The 26,833-nt window shown below is 41.2% G+C and overlaps 3 protein-coding genes across 5 annotated transcripts in view; 2 read left to right on the top strand and 1 right to left on the bottom strand.

Moving 5' to 3' along the window:
• LOC107998104 (neurogenic locus Notch protein) overlaps positions 1-20,302 on the bottom strand; it is a 196,827-nt gene extending 176,525 nt beyond the window's left edge. For both annotated transcript variants that reach the window (XM_028666933.2, XM_017057142.3), the window contains exon 1: positions 19,499-20,302. In XM_028666933.2, the coding sequence (XP_028522734.2) occupies positions 19,499-19,613 (115 nt within the window). In that variant the 5' untranslated portion in view covers positions 19,614-20,302. The remainder of the gene's footprint in view (positions 1-19,498) is intronic.
• Positions 20,302-23,595, top strand: LOC107998069 (uncharacterized). Of its 2 annotated transcripts, XM_028666937.2 has the most exons (5): positions 20,302-21,453; positions 22,725-22,846; positions 22,953-23,108; positions 23,196-23,297; positions 23,371-23,595. In XM_028666937.2, exons 1-5 carry the CDS (start codon positions 21,363-21,365, stop codon positions 23,593-23,595), a joined length of 696 nt encoding a protein of 231 aa, XP_028522738.2. In that variant the 5' UTR covers positions 20,302-21,362. The 2 variants fall into 2 exon arrangements, with proteins under 2 accessions (XP_028522738.2, XP_061928863.1); XM_062072879.1 differs by having other exon boundaries at positions 22,953-23,297.
• A 70-nt stretch (positions 23,596-23,665) lies between these two features.
• Positions 23,666-26,771, top strand: LOC107995599 (uncharacterized). Its single transcript, XM_062072878.1, has 5 exons — positions 23,666-23,778; positions 23,939-24,298; positions 24,390-24,534; positions 25,566-25,718; positions 25,940-26,771. The coding sequence occupies exons 1-5, from the start codon at positions 23,699-23,701 to the stop codon at positions 26,153-26,155; spliced, it is 954 nt and encodes a 317-aa protein (XP_061928862.1). The 5' UTR covers positions 23,666-23,698; the 3' UTR covers positions 26,156-26,771.
• The last annotated feature ends 62 nt before the right edge of the window (positions 26,772-26,833 follow it).

Here is a 26,833-nt window from a genome sequence, read left to right on the forward strand (position 1 = left end):
TAATAATAAATTACGAATGATTTCGGATCCAAAATTTTGAAATCGAATCGAATCGCCAACGGAACGATCGCTAAACGACTCGAGACTCGTTTGAAAGGAGCGTCTTACATCTTGTAAAATCGTAATTATCGTCTTCCCGAGCGAGAATCAATTTCCTGCCCGGAGAATTGATTTCTCGCTAGACGACAAAACTTTCACGGATTTTCAAGAATTTCGCGTTTGCGAGGTATAAAGGAAGTCGTGAACCACTCGATCGATCCACTGTGTATAACTAAGTATATAATCAAGTTCGCAATTAAGAGATTCGACGATAAGAAAAAGATATCAAACTCGATCAAGATTCTTAGAGTTGATTGCTTCGAAAAATATCGTCTTCGACCGCCACTTTCGCTCTCGCGCGTACAGAAATTTATAGAAGGTTGACCGATTCCTTACGCAACGATGTTGAGCGCGCGACGTCTCTCTTTCATCGTTCGACGTAACTTTTTATCCTCGAATCGGCGAAATTGCAGGCAGGAAGCTGGAAAGGGTCGTATAAGGCGTCGTGCAGTATTCGAGAAACTCGGTTACGGCTCAACGGGAGCGCTAACGCTCATCTCTGCCATCTCTGCCCACGGTTACGAGTGCACGTGCTACGTGTTTCTCGGCCGGCCAAACACCGCAGCCGTGCACAATGCACGCCAGAATTCCATTCTCTATACACACACACGCGCGCGCACAAATTTGCCTTTTCCATCGTTACAACCGGTACATACCTCAGCTGCGTACCTTGGTAGTTCATCGCAGCTGTTTACTTTGCTTAGTCGTAAACTCCTCGTCCACGATTATATTTTTTTTTATCCTTTCTTTATCCTCCTCGAAACACCCCCTATATACGTGTTTCTTCGAATATAGGCCCGAGAAAACTCGGGGAAGAATTTTTCCAAAAAAAAAAAAGAAAAGAAAAAATCGACGGTTGCATCGGTAATTGAAATTCACACTCGTCGAGAATCTCTTCGTTCTTCTTTTTCGACCGGTATGATAAATGGAATAGGAAGGAAGGAAGAAAGAAGGAGAGAAAGGATTCGTATTCGTAAAAAATTTATCACTCGAAGAAACCTCGTCAGGGCAAACCTTTTTTGTTCTTTTTTTTTTTACTCGTATCCTTCACGGGAGGCGTCATGCCGGGATACTTAATAATATTTTTGCAAAATGAATTTTTCTTTTTCTTTCTCCCTTTTTTTTTACGCGTTATTGATTGTGATTTATAGAATAGCGTTAATGTCACCTCGTTGATCTCGCTTCGTGATTCCACGATTGGTTAAAATTGACGAGTCGACTTAGGGAGATTCCGAAACCTGTGGCCTTTCGTTAAATTATTTCGTGAAATTTCGTGATTACGTGATTTATTTCCTTTTTTTTTTTATTAAATTGCCGTGTAGGCATTTTAAATTATCGAGTCGCATAAAATCGATAAATTAAATATATCCTTTAATACAATCTACACGTAGGCTCATAAATGCACTATTAAACGCGACTTGCATATTAAAAATGACATTTACTTCGGAGGTGCCGAAACTCGAAGAATATCTTTCACGCGATTTGGAAAGTAATCTATAATTACTTTAAAATCTTCTTTCTTCTTCTCCTTTCTTTTCTTTAAATAACGGATATAAATAAAGGAAGGTGCGTCTCGTTTTTTCTCCCCTCCCTCCTCGAGGAATATAATTTTCTTTTTTTGCGAGGCGCCGATCGTTATTCTGGAATTCCAAGTTTGGCACATAATATTCGCAATTTTATCCAGCCTCCCGATCGTTCGAGCTCAACTATTTTCCACAGTAGACGCGAGTAGACGTCGACATGCGCAAAAACTTCGTATACACGGGCAAGGTTCGCCGATCGTTTCGCCTCGAGCGAGCATAAAATTAGCATAACTTCGATATATTATCTCCTGTCGGGCGGAGATGTTACAAAGTTGCGCGGTTTACACGGCCCCTGTGTCGCTGGCGCAACGACGCGACAAACAACCCTTTGTAAAAAGTGTCGAACGGATTCGAAAAATAAACTCGTCCAATTGGTGTGCGCAGTAATTGCGTTGACACGAAAATTGGCCGGATGCCAAACCTGGCATTTTGCTCGACAGATGGCTGGCACGGGATATTAACGAGATATTAACGCAGCTGCAAAAATTTTATAGAAATTAATTTTAAGCGTTACAGATAACAGCTCCGTGGAAAAATTATTGCACAATTGCAATTGTACAAAGGGGCGACACTCGAAGCCACGATCGTCCTTTAAGTATCGTTTATTAAGAATCTGGACGAAAGAAAATTCGACGCAGCACATGAGCAGCATATCGTGGGCAGAAATCTTACGAGCATCTCTCGAAAAGGCAGTACACGTTCGAAGTACGGTGCGGGGCCCGTGTAGACGCGTTCTCCTCGATATTCGATACCTGGTTCGACACTCAATACCTAACTGGTCCGGACGTCTGCCTTTGAACCCGGTCCAAAGACCACGAACAACCTTTTTCTATTTTTCCTGCGTCATTGTCGATCGCTTGTCCTATCTCATCATCCTCTACAAGCCACGCTGCCGGATGCGCGCGAAAAAGGGAGAGAGAGAGAGAGAGAAAAGGGATCGAAGAGTACGCACATTTCCAGTGGAGCAAGCTGTTGTTGATTCTTCGATGAAATTATGGCAAGACACGTGAGCTTTTCACTCCTTTTCTTTTTTCTTTGATTTTTTCGTTCCAATCGAACTCGTCCACGCTCATCGATCCTTATACTTTTCACGAATGGAACGAGATTTCAGAGTGTGGAATACAGTTTGACTTTCTCGATTCGAATAAATTTACAGATATTCGAAGAAGGAGGGAGAAGCCGATAAAAAATGAATCCAGAATCTCAGAACTGATCTCGTAAGCGAGTTCCCACAGTATCCACCGATACTTCTTTACGAGCTTACCAGGCATTCGATTTACGATCGTCATCTCGCGGGGGAGGAGGGCGAACTGCTACTACTTTCCGTCGCCCTGTCTGTTTATCATACGACGGCAAACACTCGTGTCCCCCGTTCGACATTACCATTTCCGCCATTCGCCCCGAGCCAAGAAGAAAAAGGAAGATTCGAAGATTTTGCAACAACATCCACCTTTTACCTTCTCAAAAATAAAAGAAAAAAAGTGTACCTGTTAACGATCTCTCGAGAAGGATGATCACTCTTGAGAAATAAAAGGAGAGAAATGCGATTGTTGGGCCAAACTAACTGCCGATCGTTCTATCATGTTCTATCTCTCGAACATGAGTGCAAGTATATTTGGACGATAAGGAGACGCGTGATGCAACAAGAAAACGAATCAGATATTTAATCTTCGTCGTTGGGAATTGAACGTTGAGAAAAGGGGATGGGAAGCGGAGGCTGGATAAAGGGGGACGAGAAAATGGTTGCGGGCATGCAGGTATGCAGGGGCAAGTATAGTGACCGTATATCTGGCTTTTGTTTTGACTCCTCTCATTGTAGCCTTTAAGGCCGGCTCCCCGGGTCCCGTTTCGCCGGCATCGAACGACACGCGTTGGCGAAGACCGTTGCCGGGGCGGGGAACACCGAACGGCTCCGGCCCCGCCATTGTTTTTCGGGGATAGAGAGTGTGGAACCAAGCCCATTGTATTGTAATGGGCATTACGGATATTCGCCTAAGTGGCTCGTACCCCCGTACCCTATTACGCAATTTATGGCCGTTCGTTAGTCGTCCATATTGTTTCCAAGGGTCCCCGAGGGTCCTGCAAGTGGCCGCCATTTTTCTGAAAATAGTCTCCCCGGAGAGGAGATATAATATATATTTAGAAATTGGAAAATTCGAAAATTCGAAGGGAAGACGAAGAGTCGTGAAAAGCGGTTCTTCGTTTGCTTTAAAAAGAAGGAGAAAAAGAAGAAAAAAGAAAAGAAGGAGGAACGTTGGACGAAATCTCCGCGCGCCCGGTGAAAAAGAGGAGGAAGAAGAAAAGAGAGGGAGAAAAAATTTCTGGAGGAAGGATCGAGAGAAAAATGCAGCTGCTCTCTTCTCGATACTATCGATTCCTTCGTATGCGACGTATGCCGCGTGTATATATCCGTAACTTTGTGTGGCCCTGCGAGGGGCCTACGTAGCGGGCGGGCAGGGTGAATGGAACATCTGCCGATGGGTCGGGGTCCTTTTCCAAACACCACCACCTTACGCTACATTATAAGGGGGGAATATACGGTATACTAACTGCGCCAACAACATTCGCTTCTCTCGATAACTCCTAGATATCCAGCAATTTACTTTCCAACGTACCTTCTCATCTAAATTTAATCCGGCAGAAAGAACCGCGACTAGTATCGATAATCCGTATCATTTTTCAGATTTTTGCCCGCAGCACAGAGAGAGAGAGAGAGAGAGAGAGAAACTCTTACGGCAAGGAATTACGCGTGGCAACAGACCACGCTTTACTCTCGTCACGGCAACAGAAAGCATGATACGTGCCGGCATTCAAATCACCGGGAAAAGAGGTCGTTCCGATACATCCAGGAGGTAAAGTAATCGCCGTTAAAAAATTATTACTATCCGCTACACGGTTTTTGTTCAACCGCACTCCGCACCGGATGTTTTACAATCGCTAATTGCACAAAACCGAGATTCTCAGGGGCTAATGTCTCTCGGAATTAGATCGCGACCGAGAGCCGGCTTCGGCCTGTGTTTCGAAGAGAGAGAAATTTCGTAAGAAAAATACGAAGAATACGTGTAAGTAGACGTGGAAGATGAAACGTCAGTTTCAGTGAAATTTTGAAATTTCTTCTTCGTATCTTGGTGTGTTTCCGCCTACCGAGTTGCCAGTTTCAGGTTAGAATTGAAAATTACGATCCGGGTAATTTTCTGTCCGGGCGGAAGATTAATGGCGTCTGAACCCGAGGTATGCAAATATACCGTTGAATTCGCAGCAAGATGAATAGTTGACCGTGTCTCGAAGCAACGTTGTCGAAGCAAATTAAATTTTAAAACCGTATAAATTAAAATTGTAATTGTAAATCTGATGGCCGTTTTGAAACGATTATGACACGCCGGTTTCTCAAGAAGTTTTCTCCGGCCAACTTTTTTTTTCTTCTTTCCTTTATGATTTTCACACAATTTAAAAATTTGCACGTGTCGCTAAATTTCAATCTATCCGTACTTTTGAAATCGCCCAACACGCGTACCGTTAGAAACTCTTATTTCGCGAAACGCATAACAATTGGACAGCCTGGAAACTATTCACAAAAATAGGCATTGCACGAGGTTCTGGAAAAAGATAATTTCGCAAGCGTCGGAATATTTATCAGGGTACAGCCGATTGCAAAAAATTGTTTTGAATATCATCATATTCGGCATATTTCCGGAATAAATTACACGAATAATTCGAGGACGATTTTAATAAATATATTCGTTGTTGCGAAATTAATTTGAACAGGATACATTTATATGTGGATTCTTAAAGCCGATAAAATTGTCGATTAACTATCCGGATAATTCCGATAATACATATTCAACGCTTTGATAATATACTTGCGAATGTTCTCCTCTAGACTACTCATCCAATACGTAAATACGATATATACATATACATATTATTCATTTGCAAATCATTGGTTGCGCAGGGGTCAGCTGTTTAATAAACGTTACAACTTACAGATTGCGGTGCAAGAACACTATTCGCAATTGAGAATCGGTGAAGCGTTAAAAGTATCTTCCAAGATCTCCTCCAAGTACAGTTACCTCGAATTACACGGGTTCTCCGCCACGCCATCTTCTATTCGACGGGAAGAAACTTTGAATCCGCTTCGAAAAATGCTCCGAGAATCCCTCTCATTTCGTATTTTAATAAAAAAGCTTGGACCATTTGCTCGCAAACTTGACCCTGACTCGATGACCCGAAAGAGAAACGTGTCGAGAAAACGAAAGAAAGAAAAAAGAAAGAAAAAAAGAGTTTTTGAAACGGGCGATAGGACTCGATACGGTGGACGTACGGGTTGATCGAGAGTCGGATCGAGCCGGTTGGAATTCCGGTCACGTAGCGAAGTGACATGAACCGTAGGGAGGATGACACGGCTCTGACCATTTCGTTCGTAACGATCTACAGACGTGCTATTATGCAAGCGTAACCTCAACTTCGACCATGTCCAGAGATTACGTGCGCCAACGATAGCGTGCGCTTTATTTCCAAAGCAACGCGACCAGGAACGTGTTCTTCCTCCTCCTCCCCCTCTTCCTCCTTCCATCCTCGAGTATTAGAACTCGTACGTACGTACGTACGTGGCGACGATAAGGGAACGAGATTCCGCATAAATTTTGTTAACCGGAGCATCGTGAGATCCCGGATATATTATATAAAGAACGGTTTAATAAATTATCAATGCTGCGCGGCGAGAGGTATCGAGATCTCGATACCGATACCGATTCTCCAAGCGAAACCACGGCCCGTGTGACCGATCCTTGAATAATGATAATAAGGGGGCGGCAAATCGATAGAAAACTTTCCACGTTTCGCCATATTTTGAATCCTCTCCCCTTCTTTTCGATTCACGCCTATACTTTCTCTACGTATATTCTGTCGTTTGGACAAATTGGATCCCAACACGAATACGAAGTAAAAAGGGGAATCTGTAGGTTAAGTTCCATCTATGTTCAAGTAGATTCAATGGGTTTCTATTTCCAACAAACACGATTCCAGATGCCCGGCTCACCTTATCGTAGGGGAAAGGTATGCCGGAGCAATGTGTCTCAAGCAGGATACGATACGGAGCGGGTACAATGGGTGCATCTCCTCGGTTGAAATTCGTGGATGGCGCGGGGAACAAGGGTTTCGCGAAAGAAAGGAAGGAAGGAAGGAAGGAAGAAAGAAGAAGGGTTATCCGGTTTCATCTTCGCGGCTGTCTTTATCTCCTTAAGATCGTGCTACTGTCCTTCCACCTCTTCACGATTCCCGTCCTCCCACACTCGAATCGAGTCCGTGAATTTTTCCACCACCGATCCCTTCCTCCATTTCACTCTTCGTGTTCGAAGAACGAGGGATAAACCAAGAAATATCTTTCCTCCCTGAAAATTTACTCGCGGAATTATTATTTAATCGCGGATGAAAGAAATAATGGAGGCGAGGGAACGGTTTATTTGATTTTTGCAAACTAAGGCGGGCCTAGATCTTCACGGCACGACAGATCTTTCTCTCCCACATCCGGAGGAATTTCTTGGGAAAGAGGGAAAGGAGGGACAAGAGGCAAACACGAGATGTACGTTCGTAATACTGCTATTGTCAAATATCGTCGCGGCTTATCTCCGTCACGTTTCCTACGTTTCTTCTGCAAGAGGAGAGGGCATTGGCTTTCGACCGACGTACGGAAGAGAAGGCGAATCGAGGCGGACGAAGGTGTTGCAGCCTGACTCTCGAGCGCGTTAGAAAGACGAGGTTAGAAAGGAACCGCTCGTCACCGACACCGGAAACTAGGGGAGCTTGTAACAGCCCTCGTGCCGCCCTATTAAATACCAACAGTGCGCTCAACAGTGTCTCTCAATCCACGCAAATTCTCCTCCAGAAGAACAAAGAAGAATCCTCGGGGTGGCGTAATCTCGAAGAAAATTCGCCAATTACGAGTACAACAATTACGAGCAAGTTTTAGAATTGGATTATTAGCCGAGAAACTTTGGGATAAGGAGGAGAAAGATGGTTGGATGATCGAGGATAATTTTAAAACGATGAGTCAATTGATTTACGAGGCGCAATTAAAATAGATAGCAATTTCGCGCAATCGTCCCGAATTATATTTATTTTTCCGTGGAGCCCATCAATCGTGTCCTTTCGCGGGGATGATGAATTTAACAGGCGCTTTCCTCTCATCGCGTTCGAAAATTGTCATTCATAAATCCAGCGCGATTATGTAGGTAACGTTGTAACACTTTCATACCCACGGCGTTATTGATAACGACTGCGAGTCGAGTTTGATTTGCAATGCCCGTTTCAACGATTCATCGCGTCGATCAACGCTTTGAATGAATATCATCGTTCGGAGATTATGGTTCGATTGAAAGAAATCTGCTACTGCTCTTGTTTCCAAAAAGGTGGTCGCCAAAGGAAATCGTGTCAAAAGTGAATTAATTTATTCGATCACATGTTCTGTTTTCATAAAAAGAAGATATATAATTTCTCGTTGCAATTTTGCTCGTCGCTCGCGATAAAGTAAAATAAAACGTATAAATATGTTTAAAAGCGAAAAGGAAACAATGAAACGATGAATGCCGCGAAGCAACACCTTTTATAAATCTACTCAACACTTTCTTCTGAAAAATTAAAATTGAAGGAGCTTAATAATCGATAGACTTCTTGCCGCCAAAGAAGGAACCGATCACAGGAATGAATTCATTCTTATTAAACTCGAAACACGTTAAACTTCAATCAATTCAAAAGAAATTTACCATCAAAAAACTTACGTTATACCGCGCAATCCAGGTTCATCGATTACGTCGAGGAGCAAACCGATTATAGAATCGTATTGCTGGGATCTCGTTATCGCCCGCTTTCATCGAATCCCGATCATCGAAGATCAATCGACGTCGCGATCTCCTCATTCATTTACCATTGACAAACCTTTGCCCGATCGATAAATAGAAACTTATATACGTACATATATATATAGCAGTCGTTAATCAAACACACGGCGGATCAAAGCTGGAGGATGAAATTTGAAATAAGCTGTATCACGCGTACCCTTCGACTAATAAATTCCCCTCCCTCGTGAAAAAGATCTCGGTGGACTGTTTAACGTAACGCAATTTACGGCGCGCGATTGGCGGGGTTGGCGGCCACAGGCGAGAAAGAAACTTTAAAAATGGCAAATCATCATCATTTGCGTCGTTAACCGTGAACGAGGGGCGCGCGAAGCCGCGAGGAGCAAGGGAATATCCGAGGGGAAGGGGGCCTCCTCTCTAGCAGTTGGTATAAGGTAACCCAGCAGCCATTATACTTAGTATCCTTCCGTGGTATTCTTGCAATAATAAAGTCGATGTGCCGGGGTTCGAGCCGGCACACGTTATGAATAAGTACGCATAACCCGCCGGCGTGTATGCGCGTATATCTATATTCCAGGCAACGAGCGGGCTACGATCTAGCAATCCCGAGGAGGGAATATCTCGGCAAAGCCAACCCCTGAGCCGGTCGTTAAAAGAAACCTCGAAAATTAATTAGACCTTTGTTGCAGCATTTTTCTTCTGGAGAACGTAACGCCTCGTCGGAGAATTTTTACCTCTCCCTTCTTCCCTTCTCAGTCTCATTTATTCTTCTTTTTTTTTAACCGTCGAAAACTTGGAAACGATGAGTCGAAGTGCGACGAATTGCAAAAGGTAGCGAAAACGGAAATATCTCTCGGCATCATGGCGACTTTGGCCGCGATAAAAGATTCGAGCGGATAATTATCATCGCGATCGAGAGGCGGAGAGGAGCTCGTCGGGGAAGAAAAAGGACGAAGCGCGGGAGAAAGGTACGAAACACGTCGATCCGAGATAGTGATGGTTCAAGGATCGATACTTGTGCACACTTGGATCACCGTGGTGAGCGCCATTAGGATCTCTCTCTCTCTCTCCGTTTCCTCTCTTCGTCCATTCTATTTCTTTTCCCCCCGTAGCATCGGTCTGCCTGTCTCGTTGACCCCGAATACCAACGCACGATTAAACCCCGCTCCACGATTCTTTCGTGAGCGTACACAGAGCCGTGCCATGCGAACGTGTGCGCGAATGAAGACGGCCAGCAATTGTACCGACACGAGAGAAAGAGGCAAGGACCGAGGCGGCGAATTTCTCTTCGAACGTTGCTTCGAACGAGCGAGCCGAGAATTTATTAACGCGGAGGTGGGAACGATGATATACGATACAGAGGGATCCGTTTCGAAAATTACTTTGTCATTTCTCGGAAAGCAAATCCTCTGCTCGGCTTCGCGGAGAAAATCACGGAGAGAGAGAGAGAGAGATGGCTTCATCGATTATCGACGAGAGGACGAGAATCGAAATAAATTTGTCCGCGAAGTTGGTGAATTTGAACTGAAGATACAAGAGGTCGGATTACGTATAAATGAATACGTGTCAATGTTTGCACGAGGAATCCCGTTTCATGCTCGATTAAACCTCGGTACCAACATAGAAGCGATGGCACGAGTCGTGCCTACTACTCCGATTGCTTGCTCGAATGTCCGGTTGATATTGTTTCGATCAAAAAGGACCGATCGTATCGAATGCCGACGCTTCATTAATATACGACGCTCATCCTCTTACACGAGGATTCGGTTTTAAGAATAACAAGCTTATTTTCTTTTCTTCTTTTTTAATCGACCATCTCGCTATCATCGATAAACGAAACCCTTCTTTATCGATCGTAAAAATTATCACGATCGCAATAACAACGAGAAGTATCCTCGAAACGGGCTCGAACGATTACATCCTCGAATCGGACAGAAAAGGGAATAACGTGTAAGAATAATCGACCAATGCAACAATGTATCGACCAATTTATTCAACCAGCCTGTACGATGCGAGCGAATCTCAATCTCGACCGTTGATCCCTTCTTCTCTCCGCCTTCTTCGATCGGATATCAAAGCACGCGCGTTATCCGAAGAAACGAGTCACGGTGAAAACGTCGTATATACGACTACCTTCGTATCTCTCGCACCTGCCGTTGCTAGAACGCCGAGGTATTCTCTCTCTCTCTCTCTCTCTCTCTCTCTCTCTCTCTCTCCACCGATGGTAGTCAGCTTCGTTTTTGCGCAGGGATCGTCCGGTGCACCCATCGAGAGTACGCCAGTCACCCGTTCGAACGGTGGTTGCCGCAATAATTCGTCCATGTCCATATACGTAGAAGGCAGAATGGTTGGAAATAACGAGAGTGGGACAAATTATCAAAATAACGAGGGCAAGAAACGAAGAAAAGTATCCCGAACCGATTAACGAGCTTTAAATACTGATCTCTCCACTGTTCTATCGAATCGCGACAATCGTCGAGTTTATTATTATTATTATTATTACTACCAAAAAGAAAAAAATTACTCGACTCGATGAAATTGGCGGTGTAAGGATAATTATTTCGACGATGATGAGAAGAAAGTTTCGTCAATGAATCGAGATTTTTGATTTCGTTTCGTTTCTTCGAAGGTAAACGGTGGTGGTGTACGTTATAAAAGGACGGATAAGGGAGTAATAGAACGATTCGATCGAGGGCGATTCTCTTTTTGCTTAAGGAAGGAGGAGATCGTGTCGAGCGAGTCTCCTTCCGCGGAGGATAAGATTACCGTACGAGGGTTGAAAAACACGATCCGTATCGGCGCGTTGAAGAAAACGGTACCGCAGGTCGAAGTAGGATGAGAGCAGAGGTCCGATGATAAAACAGAAGCGGTGAGAAATAAAACGCACCGCAGGAATCTCGGATGCGCAACACAAACGCGTAGGTATGTATTACTGAATTACCGACGTATATGAAAATGGCGTAGCCCGCATCCTGCATCTGACGTTGAAGTGGGAGGGGGGAAAAAATGCGCTATTTAAAGTTCTTCTGTAGAATTACTCCTGTAGAAGAATCCGTGCACCTGTGAAGGAATCCAAGGACCTTCTTCTCTCTCAAGAATCGCCAACGACAATTATATTCTTTCGCTTCCTGTTTCGCGTACAGGATACGTCTTTATCATTGTACAATAATTCGTCGTTATCGGTTAACAAGAAGTAGTCCTTTTTTTAGAAAAAAGCTTCGTAAGGAGAATAAAAATTTTTCATCTTTAACTAATTACATCGATATTTATTCGTTATCTCGAAATTTCCATTCACTTTTCCAACGCACGCCTTTTTCCCTTCGAGGATCAACGAAATAAATTAACTTACTTTCTATAATTCGATTCGATTTCTAACGATAACGCCTGGTTTTATCAAAGAATGTTCAAAGGATATACGTTTGCAAATCATCTAGACGTACTATTCGCCCTGAAAACAGTGCACCACCCTTTCCCTATGCGTTCCGTCACGCTCGGGGACGTATCAGAGACACACCTGGCAATCGATAATGGTACAAAGGTAAGCTCGAAACGGACAAACGGGAAAGGAGGGTAAAACTTGCACGAACGCGTTTACAACATTTCCGAGTAGTACGATTTCGTCCTACAACTTCGTCGATTTTTACCAATCGGGGCGAACGAGAATACCTTTATACGTCATCCACGCTCGAGACAATTCGTCTCGATCGAATATTAAAGGGAGAGAGAGATAGAGAGAGGGGGGAAGAGAAAAGTGGAAGTGGCATTTCTTAAACGCCTTTTTAAACGAAACATGGCGGAACTATTCTACGACGGAACGTCTCACGCCATTTTACAAAATCGACCAATCCGATATTCCGAGTTGAAACGAAACTACACCATGCTAATTGATGAGACATGGTTTCTCAAGCGATTAAAGCCGCTCTAAACGATGTGTACACGAGGCCGGCGAATGTGGGCACGGACTTTTGAAAGATCGGCCCACGAAGAATCGAAGAAAGTCGGGCCGATCCACGGAATGTTAATTTTACGAGAACCAGCTCGCACGGTGATGCTAATTTGGCGAGCTCCGTGTTTCGCCAAAATCCGGCCCAAATTCGTGAAAAACGTCCGTTTCGCACGCAGAGAGAGAACAAAACGGGAAACAATTCCACAAAGGTGGAATTCCTCGAACTCGTGCGTAACGAAAAAAAAAAAAAAAAATAACACAAAGGAAAGGAATTTCAAACCAATGAATAATCGTGTTTTGTGAAAGGAAAAAAGGAAAAAAGTATATTTCTATTTAAAAAAAAGTTCGTTGAGAATAATTTCCAAATTTCCTCGAAATCACCATCCATATATAAATCTCTCGCGCGCTGTTTGCGCACAGAATGCGCCATGAATGCTTTTACACGGTTCGACGCGTTAGCGATCAGACGGCGTAACGCGCTGCCATCGATGTAATCGCACGTATCAGCGATGGAAGGAATTAAAGGTCGCCCATTTCTGCAGTATTTCATTTAACGAAATAGTAAGGTGAAACGAATCTAAAATCTACAATTCCACGGCGGCCACTCGTTAGTTCCTTCAAGCTTGAAAAGGAAACGCGCGCGAGCGATCAACTTCGCCCGCGATCGTTAAATGGGATTGTTGTCCGAGGACGAACGAATCGAGCTGCATCGTTTTTATTTCTAAGAAATAAATGAGGACAAATTCTCTTTTAATAAGTCGAGCAGGATTTGCATAAGCCTCAGACGATGATGATCGCGTGCAGTGGTATAAAAAAAAGAAAAAAGAAAACAAATTGCTTCGACACGAGCGTGTTAAATCCTGGGAATCCTGCAAGGATTCATGCCGTTTGGTAGCAGGGCGTGGGAGACCGTCGACCAGCTGCTGGTGGATGTTGGTTCAAGGACCATTACACAATGGGACTGTACGTATGAACGTGCACGTTAGACGAGAAAGTCACGTTTTCGTAGAGGCCTTTCTGCCTTTTACGAGTGACGAAAAAGAAGGAGGAATCGTGTTTCCGTAAAAAAGCGTAAAAATAACCGCCAACTTTATCGCCATCGACCAGCCAAACCCGAAACTTAACCAGAGGATCCAATTTAGCCTCGCGAATGATCGCGTCTTCCCGATACGAATAAGAGAACCGTACTCTCTTCATTCAACCGATATCCGATTAAAATCATTTCGCACCTACTAATAATAATAACAATAAAAAATGTAATAAAATCCCTATCCTGTCGCTTCACAAATCGCAATCGACTCATTGCGAGCGCGAGTCAATTAATAAATTTATCGTTGGAAAACGATGGATACCGGATGGATCAAAGGAAATCGTGAGGATCGAGCGGATTATCGGGGCCCAATTAGAGGCAAGTCACAGCCAATCAGCGCGAAAGCGCGCGAAACGGTGCGTTATCGCGGGCGAGGATCGTCGCGGGGACCAGTTTGCGGGAGCTTGGACCTGCTTGGAGCTTGGTTGATAACTCGCCAAGTCGGCCATCCTCGTCCAATTTCCATTCGCGTATGGAATCCATGCGGCTTCTGCGGAATTTCGTATCTCGCTCGCGCCACGATTCCGCCCACCCGACCCCTCTCGCTTACAAATTGTATTCAAATCGCGCGAAATCTGAGAGGAAACGTGAAGTCGAGTCGAAGGGCTCGCGAAAAAACGTTTACCCAAGGAATACCCTGGTCGAGATGAGGAGTTTTATCATTTTACAGGAGGGCGAATATTTGGAGAGATAGTTTTTTGGCCGCGTTGCTATCGAAATGAACTTTAGGTTAACCGATTTTTTTTTAACCGTGTTTAATATCGTTTATTATTTTAAGACGGAACAATACGGTAGCGAAAAAAATACGGTCGGTTCGTTTTAATGGAACGTTAACCTCGCAAAGCGTGGCTTTCGATTGTTCCGTCGTGCGAGCATGTAATACGAATCAACAAGCGTGTCTACGAGGAGGAGGGGGGGATTCTTGTTTTCAGACGCAAGGCTCCGCTGACCGCGTGAAAAATTAATCGAGTCAACGTTCCACGACGTTAATTGCAACGTATTTCATTTATCCCGTCGCGAAAACTCGAGGTAAAGGAGTTTGGAGAATGGAAAAATACCGACACGCCGATTATCGATGCGCCCCAACCACGATCTTACGATTCATTCTTCCGCCCCAATCTTTTACGATCCCCGATTCGAACGAATAAAATAAGAGAGTCGGAGTGCATTAAATTTACGACTCGGTATGAATGGTTGCCGCGAAGAAGTATCTGATAAAACGATACGGCCTGTTTCGTCCACTTGAAATAATTCACCTCGGATTAATAAGATATTATAAAAAAGAGCGGATGGCAATAAAAGTTGAGCTGCCAGGGCAGTTGAAACAAACCGGACGGCAGATATATTTTATGGTTATTATTATTGACCAATGACATCGATGCAAAACGGTTCGTAAATGCCAATTCCTAACCGAATAAAATATCTTCAGAATGTTGTCTGAAAGTCGTCGGAAAGTTTTTAAATCCTTCCAGCCGGAATGAACCAGGAGAAAGCAATGCTGCGTATCTATTATACGATTAAAAAAAAAAAGAAAATTGTACTTTTCAAATTTTCTACCGATCTATCTATCTATGATCTATCGCGAAAAAAAAACCACCCGATCGATGGAAAAACATTTGAATCGATCCGGAAGAAAATGGATTAGGATCAATGGAAAGAAAAGTTTTTCGAAAATATACATGGGCAAATTGTAAAATCTTATAGGCAGATTCCCATGACCGTTCGCCGGGAGAAAAGTTATTAGTCAGTCGGCGATTAGCCTCGTGTAAAACATTCGCTTTGCCGTGGCGCTCATTGCCATTTATCAGGCAAAAGAGTGACTGTGCACACGCTCTTACGCCCGTGGAGAAAGAGCGAGACAGAGGGAAGGAATCGAATGATTAATAGATACGATCGCATTGACCTAAGAACGAGCCTTTCGCGTATCCTCGCGATCCTCCTCTTGGGAAAAACGGGCATACCGAGCGAGGGGAAATAACGAGTATCTTTGTCCGTGCTCGTGCCCAGGGAAATAATCGATTTTAGAACCGATTCGAAACCGCCCTCCGTGAAACCATTTCCACGTGTCTCGTATAAGAAGAAGAAGACGCAATCACGAGGACTTGGCCGCTACTCGCTTCCCTCCCCCCTATAGCTATAGTTTCGCGAATTTATCACGAAAGGAAAGATGGTTGGGAACGATAGCGAATTTAGTATCTCCATCTCCCCAGAATGGAATTCGCGCTTGATACTTGTGAGAAAATTCCTCGTGAATGCTCGAATAATTTCTCCTTAATTTTAATTTAATAACGTCCCTCCTCGTCGAGGAAACGCGATACGGGAAGATCTGTGAAAAATCTTTCGCCGAAGAGCAATGAAAAATGTAATATCCTTCCAAAATCCAAAATCCCAGGTTGAAAACTTTTGAAAACGAGGAAAAAGTACGGTGAGATTTTTATCTTTCTTCGTTGGATACGTCGATCGGGCAAGCTCGGTCCACGCAAAGGACCGATCAACGTTCGCACGAAGACGTGGACGCGCTTAAGACGCTTTCTTCCTGCTCTTCCTTCCCTTGTTTGAAAAAAGGAAAAAAAACCTCTCCTCTTCCCTAGCTAGCCGAGCTTCTTCTTGGAAATCTACATACTGCCACGCAGGATAGATCCTTTGGTGCTTTATAAGGGCTCGCGGCTGTCCTTCCGTTGACTGACGGCACAATCCTCGATTCTTGCACGATACCGAAGAGCACCACGGATCTCTCTCTCTCTCTCTCTCTCTCTCTCCGGACGGGAGACGTAACTGGCATAGGGAAACGAAAGAACGGAAGGAACGGATGGACGTACGGTAGCCAAGGTCCTTAATTATGCGGTTTTACGCTATGCGCCAACAACAGGAGAAAAGGGACGACGAGGGGGTTAAGACGAATGCAAATGGCCGCGTGGCGTATAGGCTAGGTCGGGCGTGAGAGGCGGAGAGGCGGAGAGATCTCGCTCTTTTAGTTAACAGATGCCGCGAGATACCGACTATCTCTCGTCTTTCTTCAATGTCGGCGTCACGGTGAAAACGGGACGATCGGGAGGAACAGGAGGAAAGTATCGGTATCCATCCTCGAGTCAAGAGCAAGAGCGTGACTCGAGCTGTGTTTAATGGCTCTGGTGGAAAAGCTGATCGAGGGCCAATCCGGTTTCGTCGTCGTATTATCATCCACGAAAATTGCCACGGGTGCGAATTATCGAACCGAGTGAAACATCCTCTGGAGAAGTAAATTAAGGAGTGATCTTTTTCTTTCCTCTTTCCTTTCCTCGCGAGCGAGCGAAAAACCCGCTCCGCTCGATTCCGCACGATCGTGGAACGATCGTCAAATTGTGACCTTTCTTGGAGAACGTGTTTGCCCCTAAAGTGAACGGCAGGAGAGAGAGACGGTTGGCAGACTTTAGTATCATCGTGCACGCGTTTCTCAAGTTGCATTCATGTGTATGCACGTGTGCACGGAAGGCTCGTGTGGCCCCTGAATCGATGAAAGGGAACGAGGAACCGGTTACAGGTCGATCGCACGTCGGATTCTAAGCTGTGCCGGTTTCGAGTGTCTCTAGTAGTTACGTGATATAGAAAGAGTGAATACCGACTACGAAAATGTTAATCGCAACAATGGCCTCTAAAGACCAAAGGATCTCAAAGGATCGAGATAGGTTGGAGTTACGACACGGAACGTTTCGTTTTATTCAAAATTTTATCCAATCGTTGTTTCAGAGATATTCGGTAGAAATATCGTACGCGGCGAATCTTTAAAAATATGAATCGTCGTTAATAATGATTTTTCTCTTGAATAACGTATTTCTGATTTAAGATCTGGTCTAAATTTATTAAACTGAATTAAAAGCAAAATTTTTCGTAATCGCCAGTTGGACTCGTGAAAATGAACGTGTTACTTGTAACGGCGCACGGGCGACGCGTGGTTTTGTGTGAAAGCACGTTAAGTCCGGGGCGAATCGTTTCCTAAGGAGAGAGAGAAGAGAAAGCCTGAGAACATAAGAACGGCGAACGTCTGGAGAACTGCCGCCATGCCGCATTCAGAATATCTCAACGCAAAGTAACAGACTCGAGGCGAGGTCCTCGCTTTGCTCTCGGAAGCGACTGCCAACCTGACTCAATCGGAGAACATTCCAGAACGTAATCCCGTGATATCAAAATTTTTCCCCCTTTCTTTATCCAACAGACAAAATGGATATCGAAATTTGTGAGGAACAATTTGTAAGGTCGATCCAGATCGCTCAGTTAAAATTAAATTTATATCCTTTGAAATATTTTAAATCGATGTATTCAAAATATTTTATTGTGCAATTTGAGAAACGAAGAAAAAATATTTTGAGTATCTTACATTCAAAATAAAGTAAATTTTCAATTGAGAAAAATAATATTGATATTTCTTTCGTATATTGTATATTATGAATCAAGAATAAAATTAAAATGAAATTTGTTATGCAATAAGGTTGGAAAACAATCTGCAATCAGAGTTTGCATTCGTCTGCGTGTCGCTACTATTCGGTTTTACCAACTTTCTTTGGTAGATTATTCTATACCGCACGTTCTTCCCGCCTAAGTACTCATTGGCCCGAGCCGGTGTTACGTCACTACCTACAGAGATTTATGCGTTGTAGAAAAGTGAAAATAAAAATTCATGATCATAAACGATCAAAAGATTGTAAACTATTCTGCATCTTGCATTGTCCAAAATAGAGATAAAATTACACTGCACGTAATTCTCATTTTATGTAGTTTTATTCCATTTCAAATATATAAATCACTCATTTCATTGCATTTTTAAAACGAGTTACATCGACTTTAAGTGATAAAATCGTATGTTGCAAGATGCAATCGATTTTTTTTCAACTCGAGAGGAACAGTGGAATTCTAATTACATATTCTTTAATCGTGTAACTTGTGACCTTTGATGAATAAAAATGATTGCAAAATAATTAACTCAAAGTGTAAAATCATTTGATCGAATCATGATTGATGGAAAAAATGTTTTTTTTTAAATATATTTTTTATTTAAATAATCAAAATATAGATGATTAAAATATAATTAGCGATATAAAGTGGAAGAATAATAAAAAAAAAATATTTTGAAAATTTTTGCGTATAAGAAAAAAGTTTCGGTGTTATTCGTGAAAAAAAGAAGAAAAGAAACGGGACGCGAAACGTTGGTTCGGATGTTTACGTGCACACGAGGGAAGGAAGACTCGTTTCCTGGAAAGCGGGGTTGGGCACCTGTCCCTCAGGGATTACCAACTTCGAGGCACACGGTTATCGACAATATTGAAATTGAGCACCACTGTGACAGTAACATAACCACGTGTATTCGAAGAAGCTAACACTCATGCGTCAAGAATATAAAAATCCGATAAAAGCGTTAAAAGAAATTTCCCTATATAGATATCAACAAATAAAGAAATATAATTTAATTTTCATATAGAATATTAACCGTAATCTCCCTTTTAAAAGTATAACCTTATCGTATAATATCCTGATTTGTTTATATATGACGAACAAAAAATAAGAAAAAAAGTTATTAAGAAATATTATACATTTCGCGAAAGAAAAACGCGACGAGCAGGACAAGCATACTGACATGATCAATATTTTTGAGACAGGTAGTAATTGAAAGCACGACAATGTCCGACATCGCTTCGGAATACCAATTATATGAAAGAAATCGTTCGTTAATCTTTCAACGTTTTGACCTCAAACGATTTGTAAGACGCTTAATAGAGTGAACGTTCGAAAAAAACACCGAATGTCAGTTAACATGTAAGCGTCCAACGCGCCGGCGCTCAGCGTTGTTTCGTGACCTGTTGCCTAGCAGCGACATGTGGCGAACAACGACTTCAAACTGACTCCGTACCGAACGCGACGCAAATTCTTAGAAGAGATACGTAAATACACTTACCGGATACCGCGGGGAGAGAAACGATGATAAACAGAGGCAGAAGGAGACACGCCATCGATGCGTAATCCAATTTGCGTCGTGGCAACATGATGCCGTGAATTTTATCCACACACATCGGGTAGACACACACTCATCGGGGCTTGGGCGCACACACTAGAGAGAACCAACACTTCGGTGCACTTCAGTATAAAATCCGCGTACCGTCACTTGACCACGCACATCGTCCGAAATCTGTCACCTCCGATACGTCCAGTAAAAGTGTATACACGTTCACGCGAGGCAATACGAGAAAAAAGCATGCGGCAACCGTATACGAACACGACCGCGTCCGAAACACTTCTGGGATCCCTATTGTTCGCTTAACGCGCTGAAAGTAGTTCCCCAGTGCGCGCGCACCTGCCTTCAACGGCTGTATTACTACGCCACCATAGGATGGCTGACGACGTGACCCAATAGGAATACAGCTACAAGGGAATCGAGCCGTAGCCCGCACATATTATATTTTTGGTTACGTACAAGAATTTTTACCCAGCTAAACTATTTTTTGTAAAAAATTAAAATATACATTATCAAAAAATTTACTCTGAATCGATAATTTCCTTTTCGAAAATTAATTTTATAACTATTTTTCTTCTACGTTAAATTACGTACGTGTCGTATTGTAAATGTTAAAAAATAATTCCGATATGTTTTTTGATACTCATAAATATATCTTATTTCGCCAATAATAAATTTTATCCTAGAAACGTTCTATCATTTCGACGATATATGTAAATTTTCGAATAAATTCTCTTTTCTCGTTATATTACACTCGGTGCAAGGACAAACAATCTAACGAAGCTAATTTAATTATCTCGATATCAAGCTTAATAATTAAAGTATACATTTACAAGTATATAATGCCGTTTAACCGTTTCCTCCTTGTTTTTTTCGTATTTTTCAATCGATTATTTTTCAATCGATTTCACGAATTCGAGCCTCAACTGTGGATCGAATCCCTGATTCTCATCCGGATTGAAATCTAACGCCATCGCGCGTGACGCTTCTCTAGAATTCAAGCGGCAAACGGAACGCAACGAACGTGGTCAGTTATAAAGTGCCAAGACGCCGATGTGTATGAGGCCCCGTCGAGTACTGGCCAAGCATGTCTGATCATTAATTAACCTTCCAGCGGTTGATTGCGTGTAACGCGAAATTCATCGCCAGCGTAGCCGCCGCCAGGCGCGGCTGCTGCCTTAACGAATACAAATGCGGAATTATAATTCGGTGCCCTCTCCTTTAAGTCCATTCAACAGACGAAGCCTTACGAATTGCTTTCCCCTTTTGTGTTCCCAAAGGCACGCGAGATACACGCACGAAACTGTAAATAAACCGTGGTCGTTAGTTTTTATTAATGGAACGATTAACCCTATCATCGAACCGCAAACATCTGCGAACGATGCATCGTTGGGCGAGATGTTACGCCATCGAGAGCAGCAACAGCGTGTTTTCGCCCGTTCGAAAACCTGACTCGAACTGACAATTTTTATCAATTAACTTTAACTTTACTCGTTAATAAAAATTAAAAATTTAACTTCTTCGAAACGGATTCGATATCGACGTAATGTTATCGCCAGCTAGTTTTACCCCAGCTAGTATCTACTTATGCGTGTCTATTAGGTATTCTTAATTAAGCATGACGATAAAAATTAAAACGCATATTTTAAAGGCTTATGAAAATAATATGCATGGTATTTATCATAAATTACACGTTTACGCATGACACCAGGAACTGAGTTCCTCGCTATGCTGTTGCCAGGACAACGCCAAGTACTATTGAGTCGATAAAATAAGCAGATTGCTTTGCAAGTTCTCGCGTGGAATCATGTCCGATCCGTTAGCACCTAGTATGGACAATAAATTAAACGATTTGAATAAGAAAATCGTGGAAATCAAGAAAAAGATCCAATTATCAGGTAAACCCATTTCTTCTCTCAACGAAAAGATCATGAAAATTGTGAAAAATACCTAAAAATTATAATCTGTTCGCTTGATCTCGTTTAATATTCATATATTTGCCACGATGTTGTTCGCGTAGTGCCGTTCTCTGAAAAGAAAACAATTCGTTAGCGTTTATTTCCCAAGCCAGTTCCTGATTGCATACGGAGATACATAAGAACACGTTTAACCGGAAAGACTAGAAGTTCAGAAAGAAACGTTCTTGTCACATGCCTTCTCCGGAGAGAGAAAAAACAAAATTTCCATCGGTTTATCGATGTACTTATATCAAAATGTTAATTATAAGGCGAATATTCCACTAAGCGTTTCTATTAAAACGTAAACCGGCATCGTATCAGTCCAAGAATTCGAACATTTATATGAAATATGGTATCTCCGTTTTTACTTAGAATCGTGATGAATTTGATAATTATTATCGACGCACGTTCCATAAATCAAATAAATAATCTCGTTGATTATTCGTAATATTTGAATATTCGATTCTAATTATATTCACTCGTGTTATTTTAAAAAATAAAAATTGTATAACGCAAGAAATGAATCATGACTGATCAACGAAAATTGTTTAAAAGTAACTGTATCTATAAAATAATAAGATATTCATCGTAGAAGAAACGATAACTATGATTATCGTATCCTACATTCCTTGTCACTCGAAAGGACAATACGAGCAACTGCTTTCCTTAAACAAAGTCACTTTTGCGGGAAATCGTGACATCGATTTAAGTAATTTGGGCAATTTAGTTTGCTTAAGATGTACATGCAAAATAATCTTGATCATGACTCGATCCATCGCAATCATCAGTTCAGTCACGACTTGCGTTTGTTCTATCCTTCGGCTATTATTATAGAAACCGTTTTATCTCCTTTTATAGCTTAATTATTTCTCCGTTCTTTTTATCTATGTTTATATATATATATATATTTCGAAGAAGAGAAAAAAAAAAGTCGATTAGATTCCAGCTGATATAAAACTTATTTTTCAACGGAGCAAAATAACGTTTCGACGGGGTAAAAATTCACTAAATGCTATTCATACGATATTGACAAGTAAAATTGCATCTCGTTTAAAACAACATTCCTCGGCTATATAAAACACACTAAGAAACGTAAGAAATAGGTACAAACATTTTGCTCATAAGCGTTTCTCGACGAGGAATAGATATTATCGGGCATCGTATACGATACAAGATGTGTTAATAATCAAGCGTGTGCCTTATGCTCACAGAGGGACAAAGGAAAGCGAATTTCGAAGAATACGAAGCTAAGAAGCATGAATATGCGGAGAAAATTACAACTCTCAAGCAAAGCATCAAAGAACTGTACGTGGAGTACGCAAACACGCAGAACGTAATTATGAAATTTGATGATCGAAGTTGAAAATCGCGGATGAAAATCGCGATTTTCGAAATATCGCCCGGCGTGAAAATTTTATTTGTCCCTCTTGTTATTTCAGAATCAGGGAAAATCGGAGGCGAGACGAGTTCGCACGGGGCGCCAGTCTTCTGCCTATGGGAAAAAACGCAATTTAGATGAGACAATCGCCAGGGTGCAGGAGGACAATGTACGGTTAAGAAAGAAGCACGATCTAATTAAGTATCAGCGCAACAAGGTGAGATACCGATCTCTCTCTCGAAGAAAAAAAAAAAAAAGAAAAAGAATTATTTCGCGCGAGCGTGTAAATATTTCTTTCTCTAAGCGGCAGCAGAGACTGCGCTCGTTGCTGGACGAGTACAGTCGATTAATGAGCGATAAGATGCGCAAGATATTTAAGAAGAAGATAGAGAATCCGTTGAGAAACGTAAGTTGAAAGAGATGAACATCGCGTACAGATATCGTATCGTAAGAATGCTCTAGCTCGGTCTTTGTTACAGAAAATCGTCAAGTTGGAAGTACGTTTGGAGCATGTGAGAATGATGCAAGTTAAGGCGAATATAACGCGTATGAGATATACATCGATGTGCTCCGATCTAAAGAGGAAATCCGTGTTCTATGCGTCTATATTGAAAAATTTGGAGGATGAGATAAAGGAACGGGAGAACGAGACGAAACGTCTTCAGGCAAGGAAGAAAATTTCAATCTTAATCCTTGAAACATAAAATTTATATTCCCGTATATAGGGAGAATATAGCGTGTGATATGATATGATAGTATGTGTATGGGCAGGGGGTGAGAGAGGAAGCTATTACTTTGAAAGATAATATGCAGGGAATGTTGATAAAGGAAGAGATCGAAATTACGAATTGCAGCAAAGAGCGACACGCCGTTCTCGAGGAATACAGGTTTGAACCTACGAACAGGCTCGATTTTCTTTCTTTTTTTTTCTTTTTTTAGTAGCAAATTTAAGGTTAAATTTGAGGAAATATTAATTTTATTCATTCACGTTAGACGAATAAATATATAAATACGAAAGAATCGAATTAAAGTCTATTACGAGACCAGGGAGCGCGTGTTAGAGCGAAAGACGGAACTGGAGCGTTTGGAGAAGATGATATTCCATTCGCGTCCACGGGATGATTTCGACTCGCGTGGGAAAAGCTACGGTGCGCAAGGTACGGAGGAGACGAGCAAGGACGAAGTGACACGGTTGGAAGAGACGTTCGCCAAACTTCGCAGCGCGACCGGAGTGTCCAGGACCGAGGACGTTCTGAACCGGTTTCTGGGTCAGCGGGCGACCAAGGATAATCTGCAGAAAATGCGGGTGGCCACGGAGCAAGAGAAAATGAAGTTAGAAAAGCAAAGGCAACGGCTCGTGAACGAGATGGAAACGAGAAAATTCTCCGAGACGAGGAACGCGGAACAGTGAGTTTCTTCCTCTACCTCCCTATGTATTCTTTTCGTCGAGGATATCTTATGTTTGGTCTCGGCGTGCGCCGATTTGCGCGCGTCTCAGAAACGCGGAAGAGATGGAAAAACTGAATTGTCAGATCGGCGAGCAACGATCGCGCCAATTAAAGGCAGATACCGAGAAACGAAGAGTGGAAGATCTGCTGCAAGAAATAACTATGACGTTATGGAATGTGTGCAACAAATTTCGAGTGAGTAATTTTCTCGATTGATTCGTTTTTGATTCGTGTTTGAAATTTTATATATATCCTTCGTAATTTATTTTTAATTACGGATTTTATATTGCACACATTGTTTCTCAGATGTTAAGTAGGAAAAGTTGGAAGGAATAAATGCGAAAGGAATAAGTGGATGTAATCTTCTGTGACATGACTATCGACCATTAACGATTACCTTCCATTGTAACGAAAGATTTTCAATTAACGCGCGTGTTTCGTTCTTTAAACCAAACGCATATCTCGATGGATTAACACTTCGGGAAGATCAAATCCCATTGGAAGGAACCAAATGTCGATGTTGAAATGGTCGATGGAAATATCGTGTAAATTCCTAATTAAATTAGTGAAGCCACCTTCGATGATGGTTACAGCAATGGAACCGCTTCAAGTTCCATACCCATTATATTGTCTTTGGAGATTTAACACTCCTGACATGGCGCGTCGTTTGACCAATGAACTTTCTTGAACAATTCCTGCCTGTAATTCTCACCTTAAGAACTCGCTGTCCTAAGCATTAACACCTTTGAACCTGATCGAAAGTAAACACTTCGGTAGCACGTCGAACCACGAGAAAATCAATTATTGATTCAATCGATCCCTAGAATTTGTACGTGCCGCCCTTACTCGTTAACTTGTCCAGCAATCCCCTATGTCTTCTCTTTCACTTCTCTATTGAGTGCTGATAAACATTCGAAAGGAAATTCTAACGCGTAAGGGGAAGGAAAAAAAAAAAAAAAGAAATACGAATTTCAAATGCTCACAAAATATATTTTCTAGGAAATCAATCTTTAATTTAGATAAAAATTATATTTTTGGAAACTTAAAAAAAAAAATTCAAAATTTGAAGGTTTTTTTTTTGTAAAACAAAATAATAAATACTTTGGCGAAAAAATAAAAAAGGATCAAAAAAAGAAAAAAATAACAATAATCATATAAATAATTAATATTATAATATTTATATTTATATATAATAATATAATATAATATAATATAATATTTTTCAGGATATAATCGATACATTGCCTGAAGAATCAAAGAAAATTGAAAATCCTTTGCAACTTATAAATTTAATAAATGAAAAAGCAACGAGTATTATTGAATCTTTAGGAGGACCGGATAAGTATTTAGAAATATTGGATGAAATATCAATTGATAAGGTAAATTTTAAAATATATTTTTATCATTTGTTACATAGGATAGTTTGTGATTGTAATTGTTAAACGATGAAAAATATGAAATCTAAAGTGTAATATATATATCCTTAAAAATTGAAAAATTTATGATAAAATTCTTTAATTGAAAATTTTATATATTATTTTCTATACTTGTTACTTTATATTTACAAAAATTATTTTATAATCATTTTTTTATTATTTAGTTGGAAACAACATCGATTACAACTACCTCGGTAGAAGGAAAAGCAACGCGTACGAACGAAGGACCACTTTTTCCACGATTTCCATCCTCAACAACTCCGGCGACATTGCTTTCCGAAGATGAAGAAGATATACCAACTAGAAATAATCTTAAAAAACAGGCACAACAATTGGTCGATATTAAAAGTCGTCGAAAAGGATTTACATTTAAAAGATAAATTTTCTTACAAAAAATTAATCTCATTTTATACAAATAATATAATTTCCTTCATACATATACATATATATTAGATCCGAAAAAACTATTCAAACTGTATAATATATTACTAAGCATTTAGAATGAGTAAACATATCAACTAGTAAGCATGTAAGCATCTAAGTTTTATTTGCTGATAAAGTAAATTATTGCATTGCTGAGACATCTACTGCATACTTTAGATTAGGAATTGTATACAACCTCGTTTGTGGTCACGCGCCGAAAGCAAGTATAGACAAATAGAACAAATAGTGAACAAAGTGAAAAAAAGATAGGGTTAAAGTAAAAATTGAGGAATCAACGCCATCTCTGGAGTATCGCAAACGAAACAAATATAGATAAAGAAAAAAAATAAGTAAAAGAAAGATAGAAATAATTTGAGAATTGATTATCAGCACCATCTTTTGAGTAAAAAAAATATTTCAAAATAGGATAAAGTAGAGTAAAAAATAAAAATCATTCAAAAGATGCCGCTAATCCTCAATTTTTATTTCATTTTATTAGAAACATTTTTCTAAAAACATAAGAAATAAAAATGTATTGATATATATACAATAAAAATTTGTTTTGTATCTTTTCACGGGTCTTATTCTTTAGAAAAATATATTTGATATTTAAGAGATTCAATTGAATTGAATTT

Source organism: Apis cerana, linkage group LG3 (genome assembly GCF_029169275.1).
Source record: "Apis cerana isolate GH-2021 linkage group LG3, AcerK_1.0, whole genome shotgun sequence".
NCBI lineage: Eukaryota > Metazoa > Arthropoda > Insecta > Hymenoptera > Apidae > Apis > Apis cerana.

What these genes read in the sequence shown, in the direction of transcription:
- LOC107998069 (XM_062072879.1), top strand. Translation starts at nt 21,363, where the DNA reads ATGTCCGATCCGTTAGCACCTAGTATGGACAATAAATTAAACGATTTG. An exon ending in GAAAAAGATCCAATTATCAG is followed by an intron (nt 21,454 to 22,724) that starts GTAAACCCATTT and finishes TTATGCTCACAG; the next exon opens with AGGGACAAAGGAAAGCGAAT. An exon ending in TAGAGAATCCGTTGAGAAAC is followed by an intron (nt 23,298 to 23,370) that starts GTAAGTTGAAAG and finishes TCTTTGTTACAG; the next exon opens with AAAATCGTCAAGTTGGAAGT.
- LOC107995599 (XM_062072878.1), top strand. Translation starts at nt 23,699, where the DNA reads ATGCAGGGAATGTTGATAAAGGAAGAGATCGAAATTACGAATTGCAGC. An exon ending in GCCGTTCTCGAGGAATACAG is followed by an intron (nt 23,779 to 23,938) that starts GTTTGAACCTAC and finishes TTACGAGACCAG; the next exon opens with GGAGCGCGTGTTAGAGCGAA. An exon ending in GAGACGAGGAACGCGGAACA is followed by an intron (nt 24,299 to 24,389) that starts GTGAGTTTCTTC and finishes CGCGCGTCTCAG; the next exon opens with AAACGCGGAAGAGATGGAAA.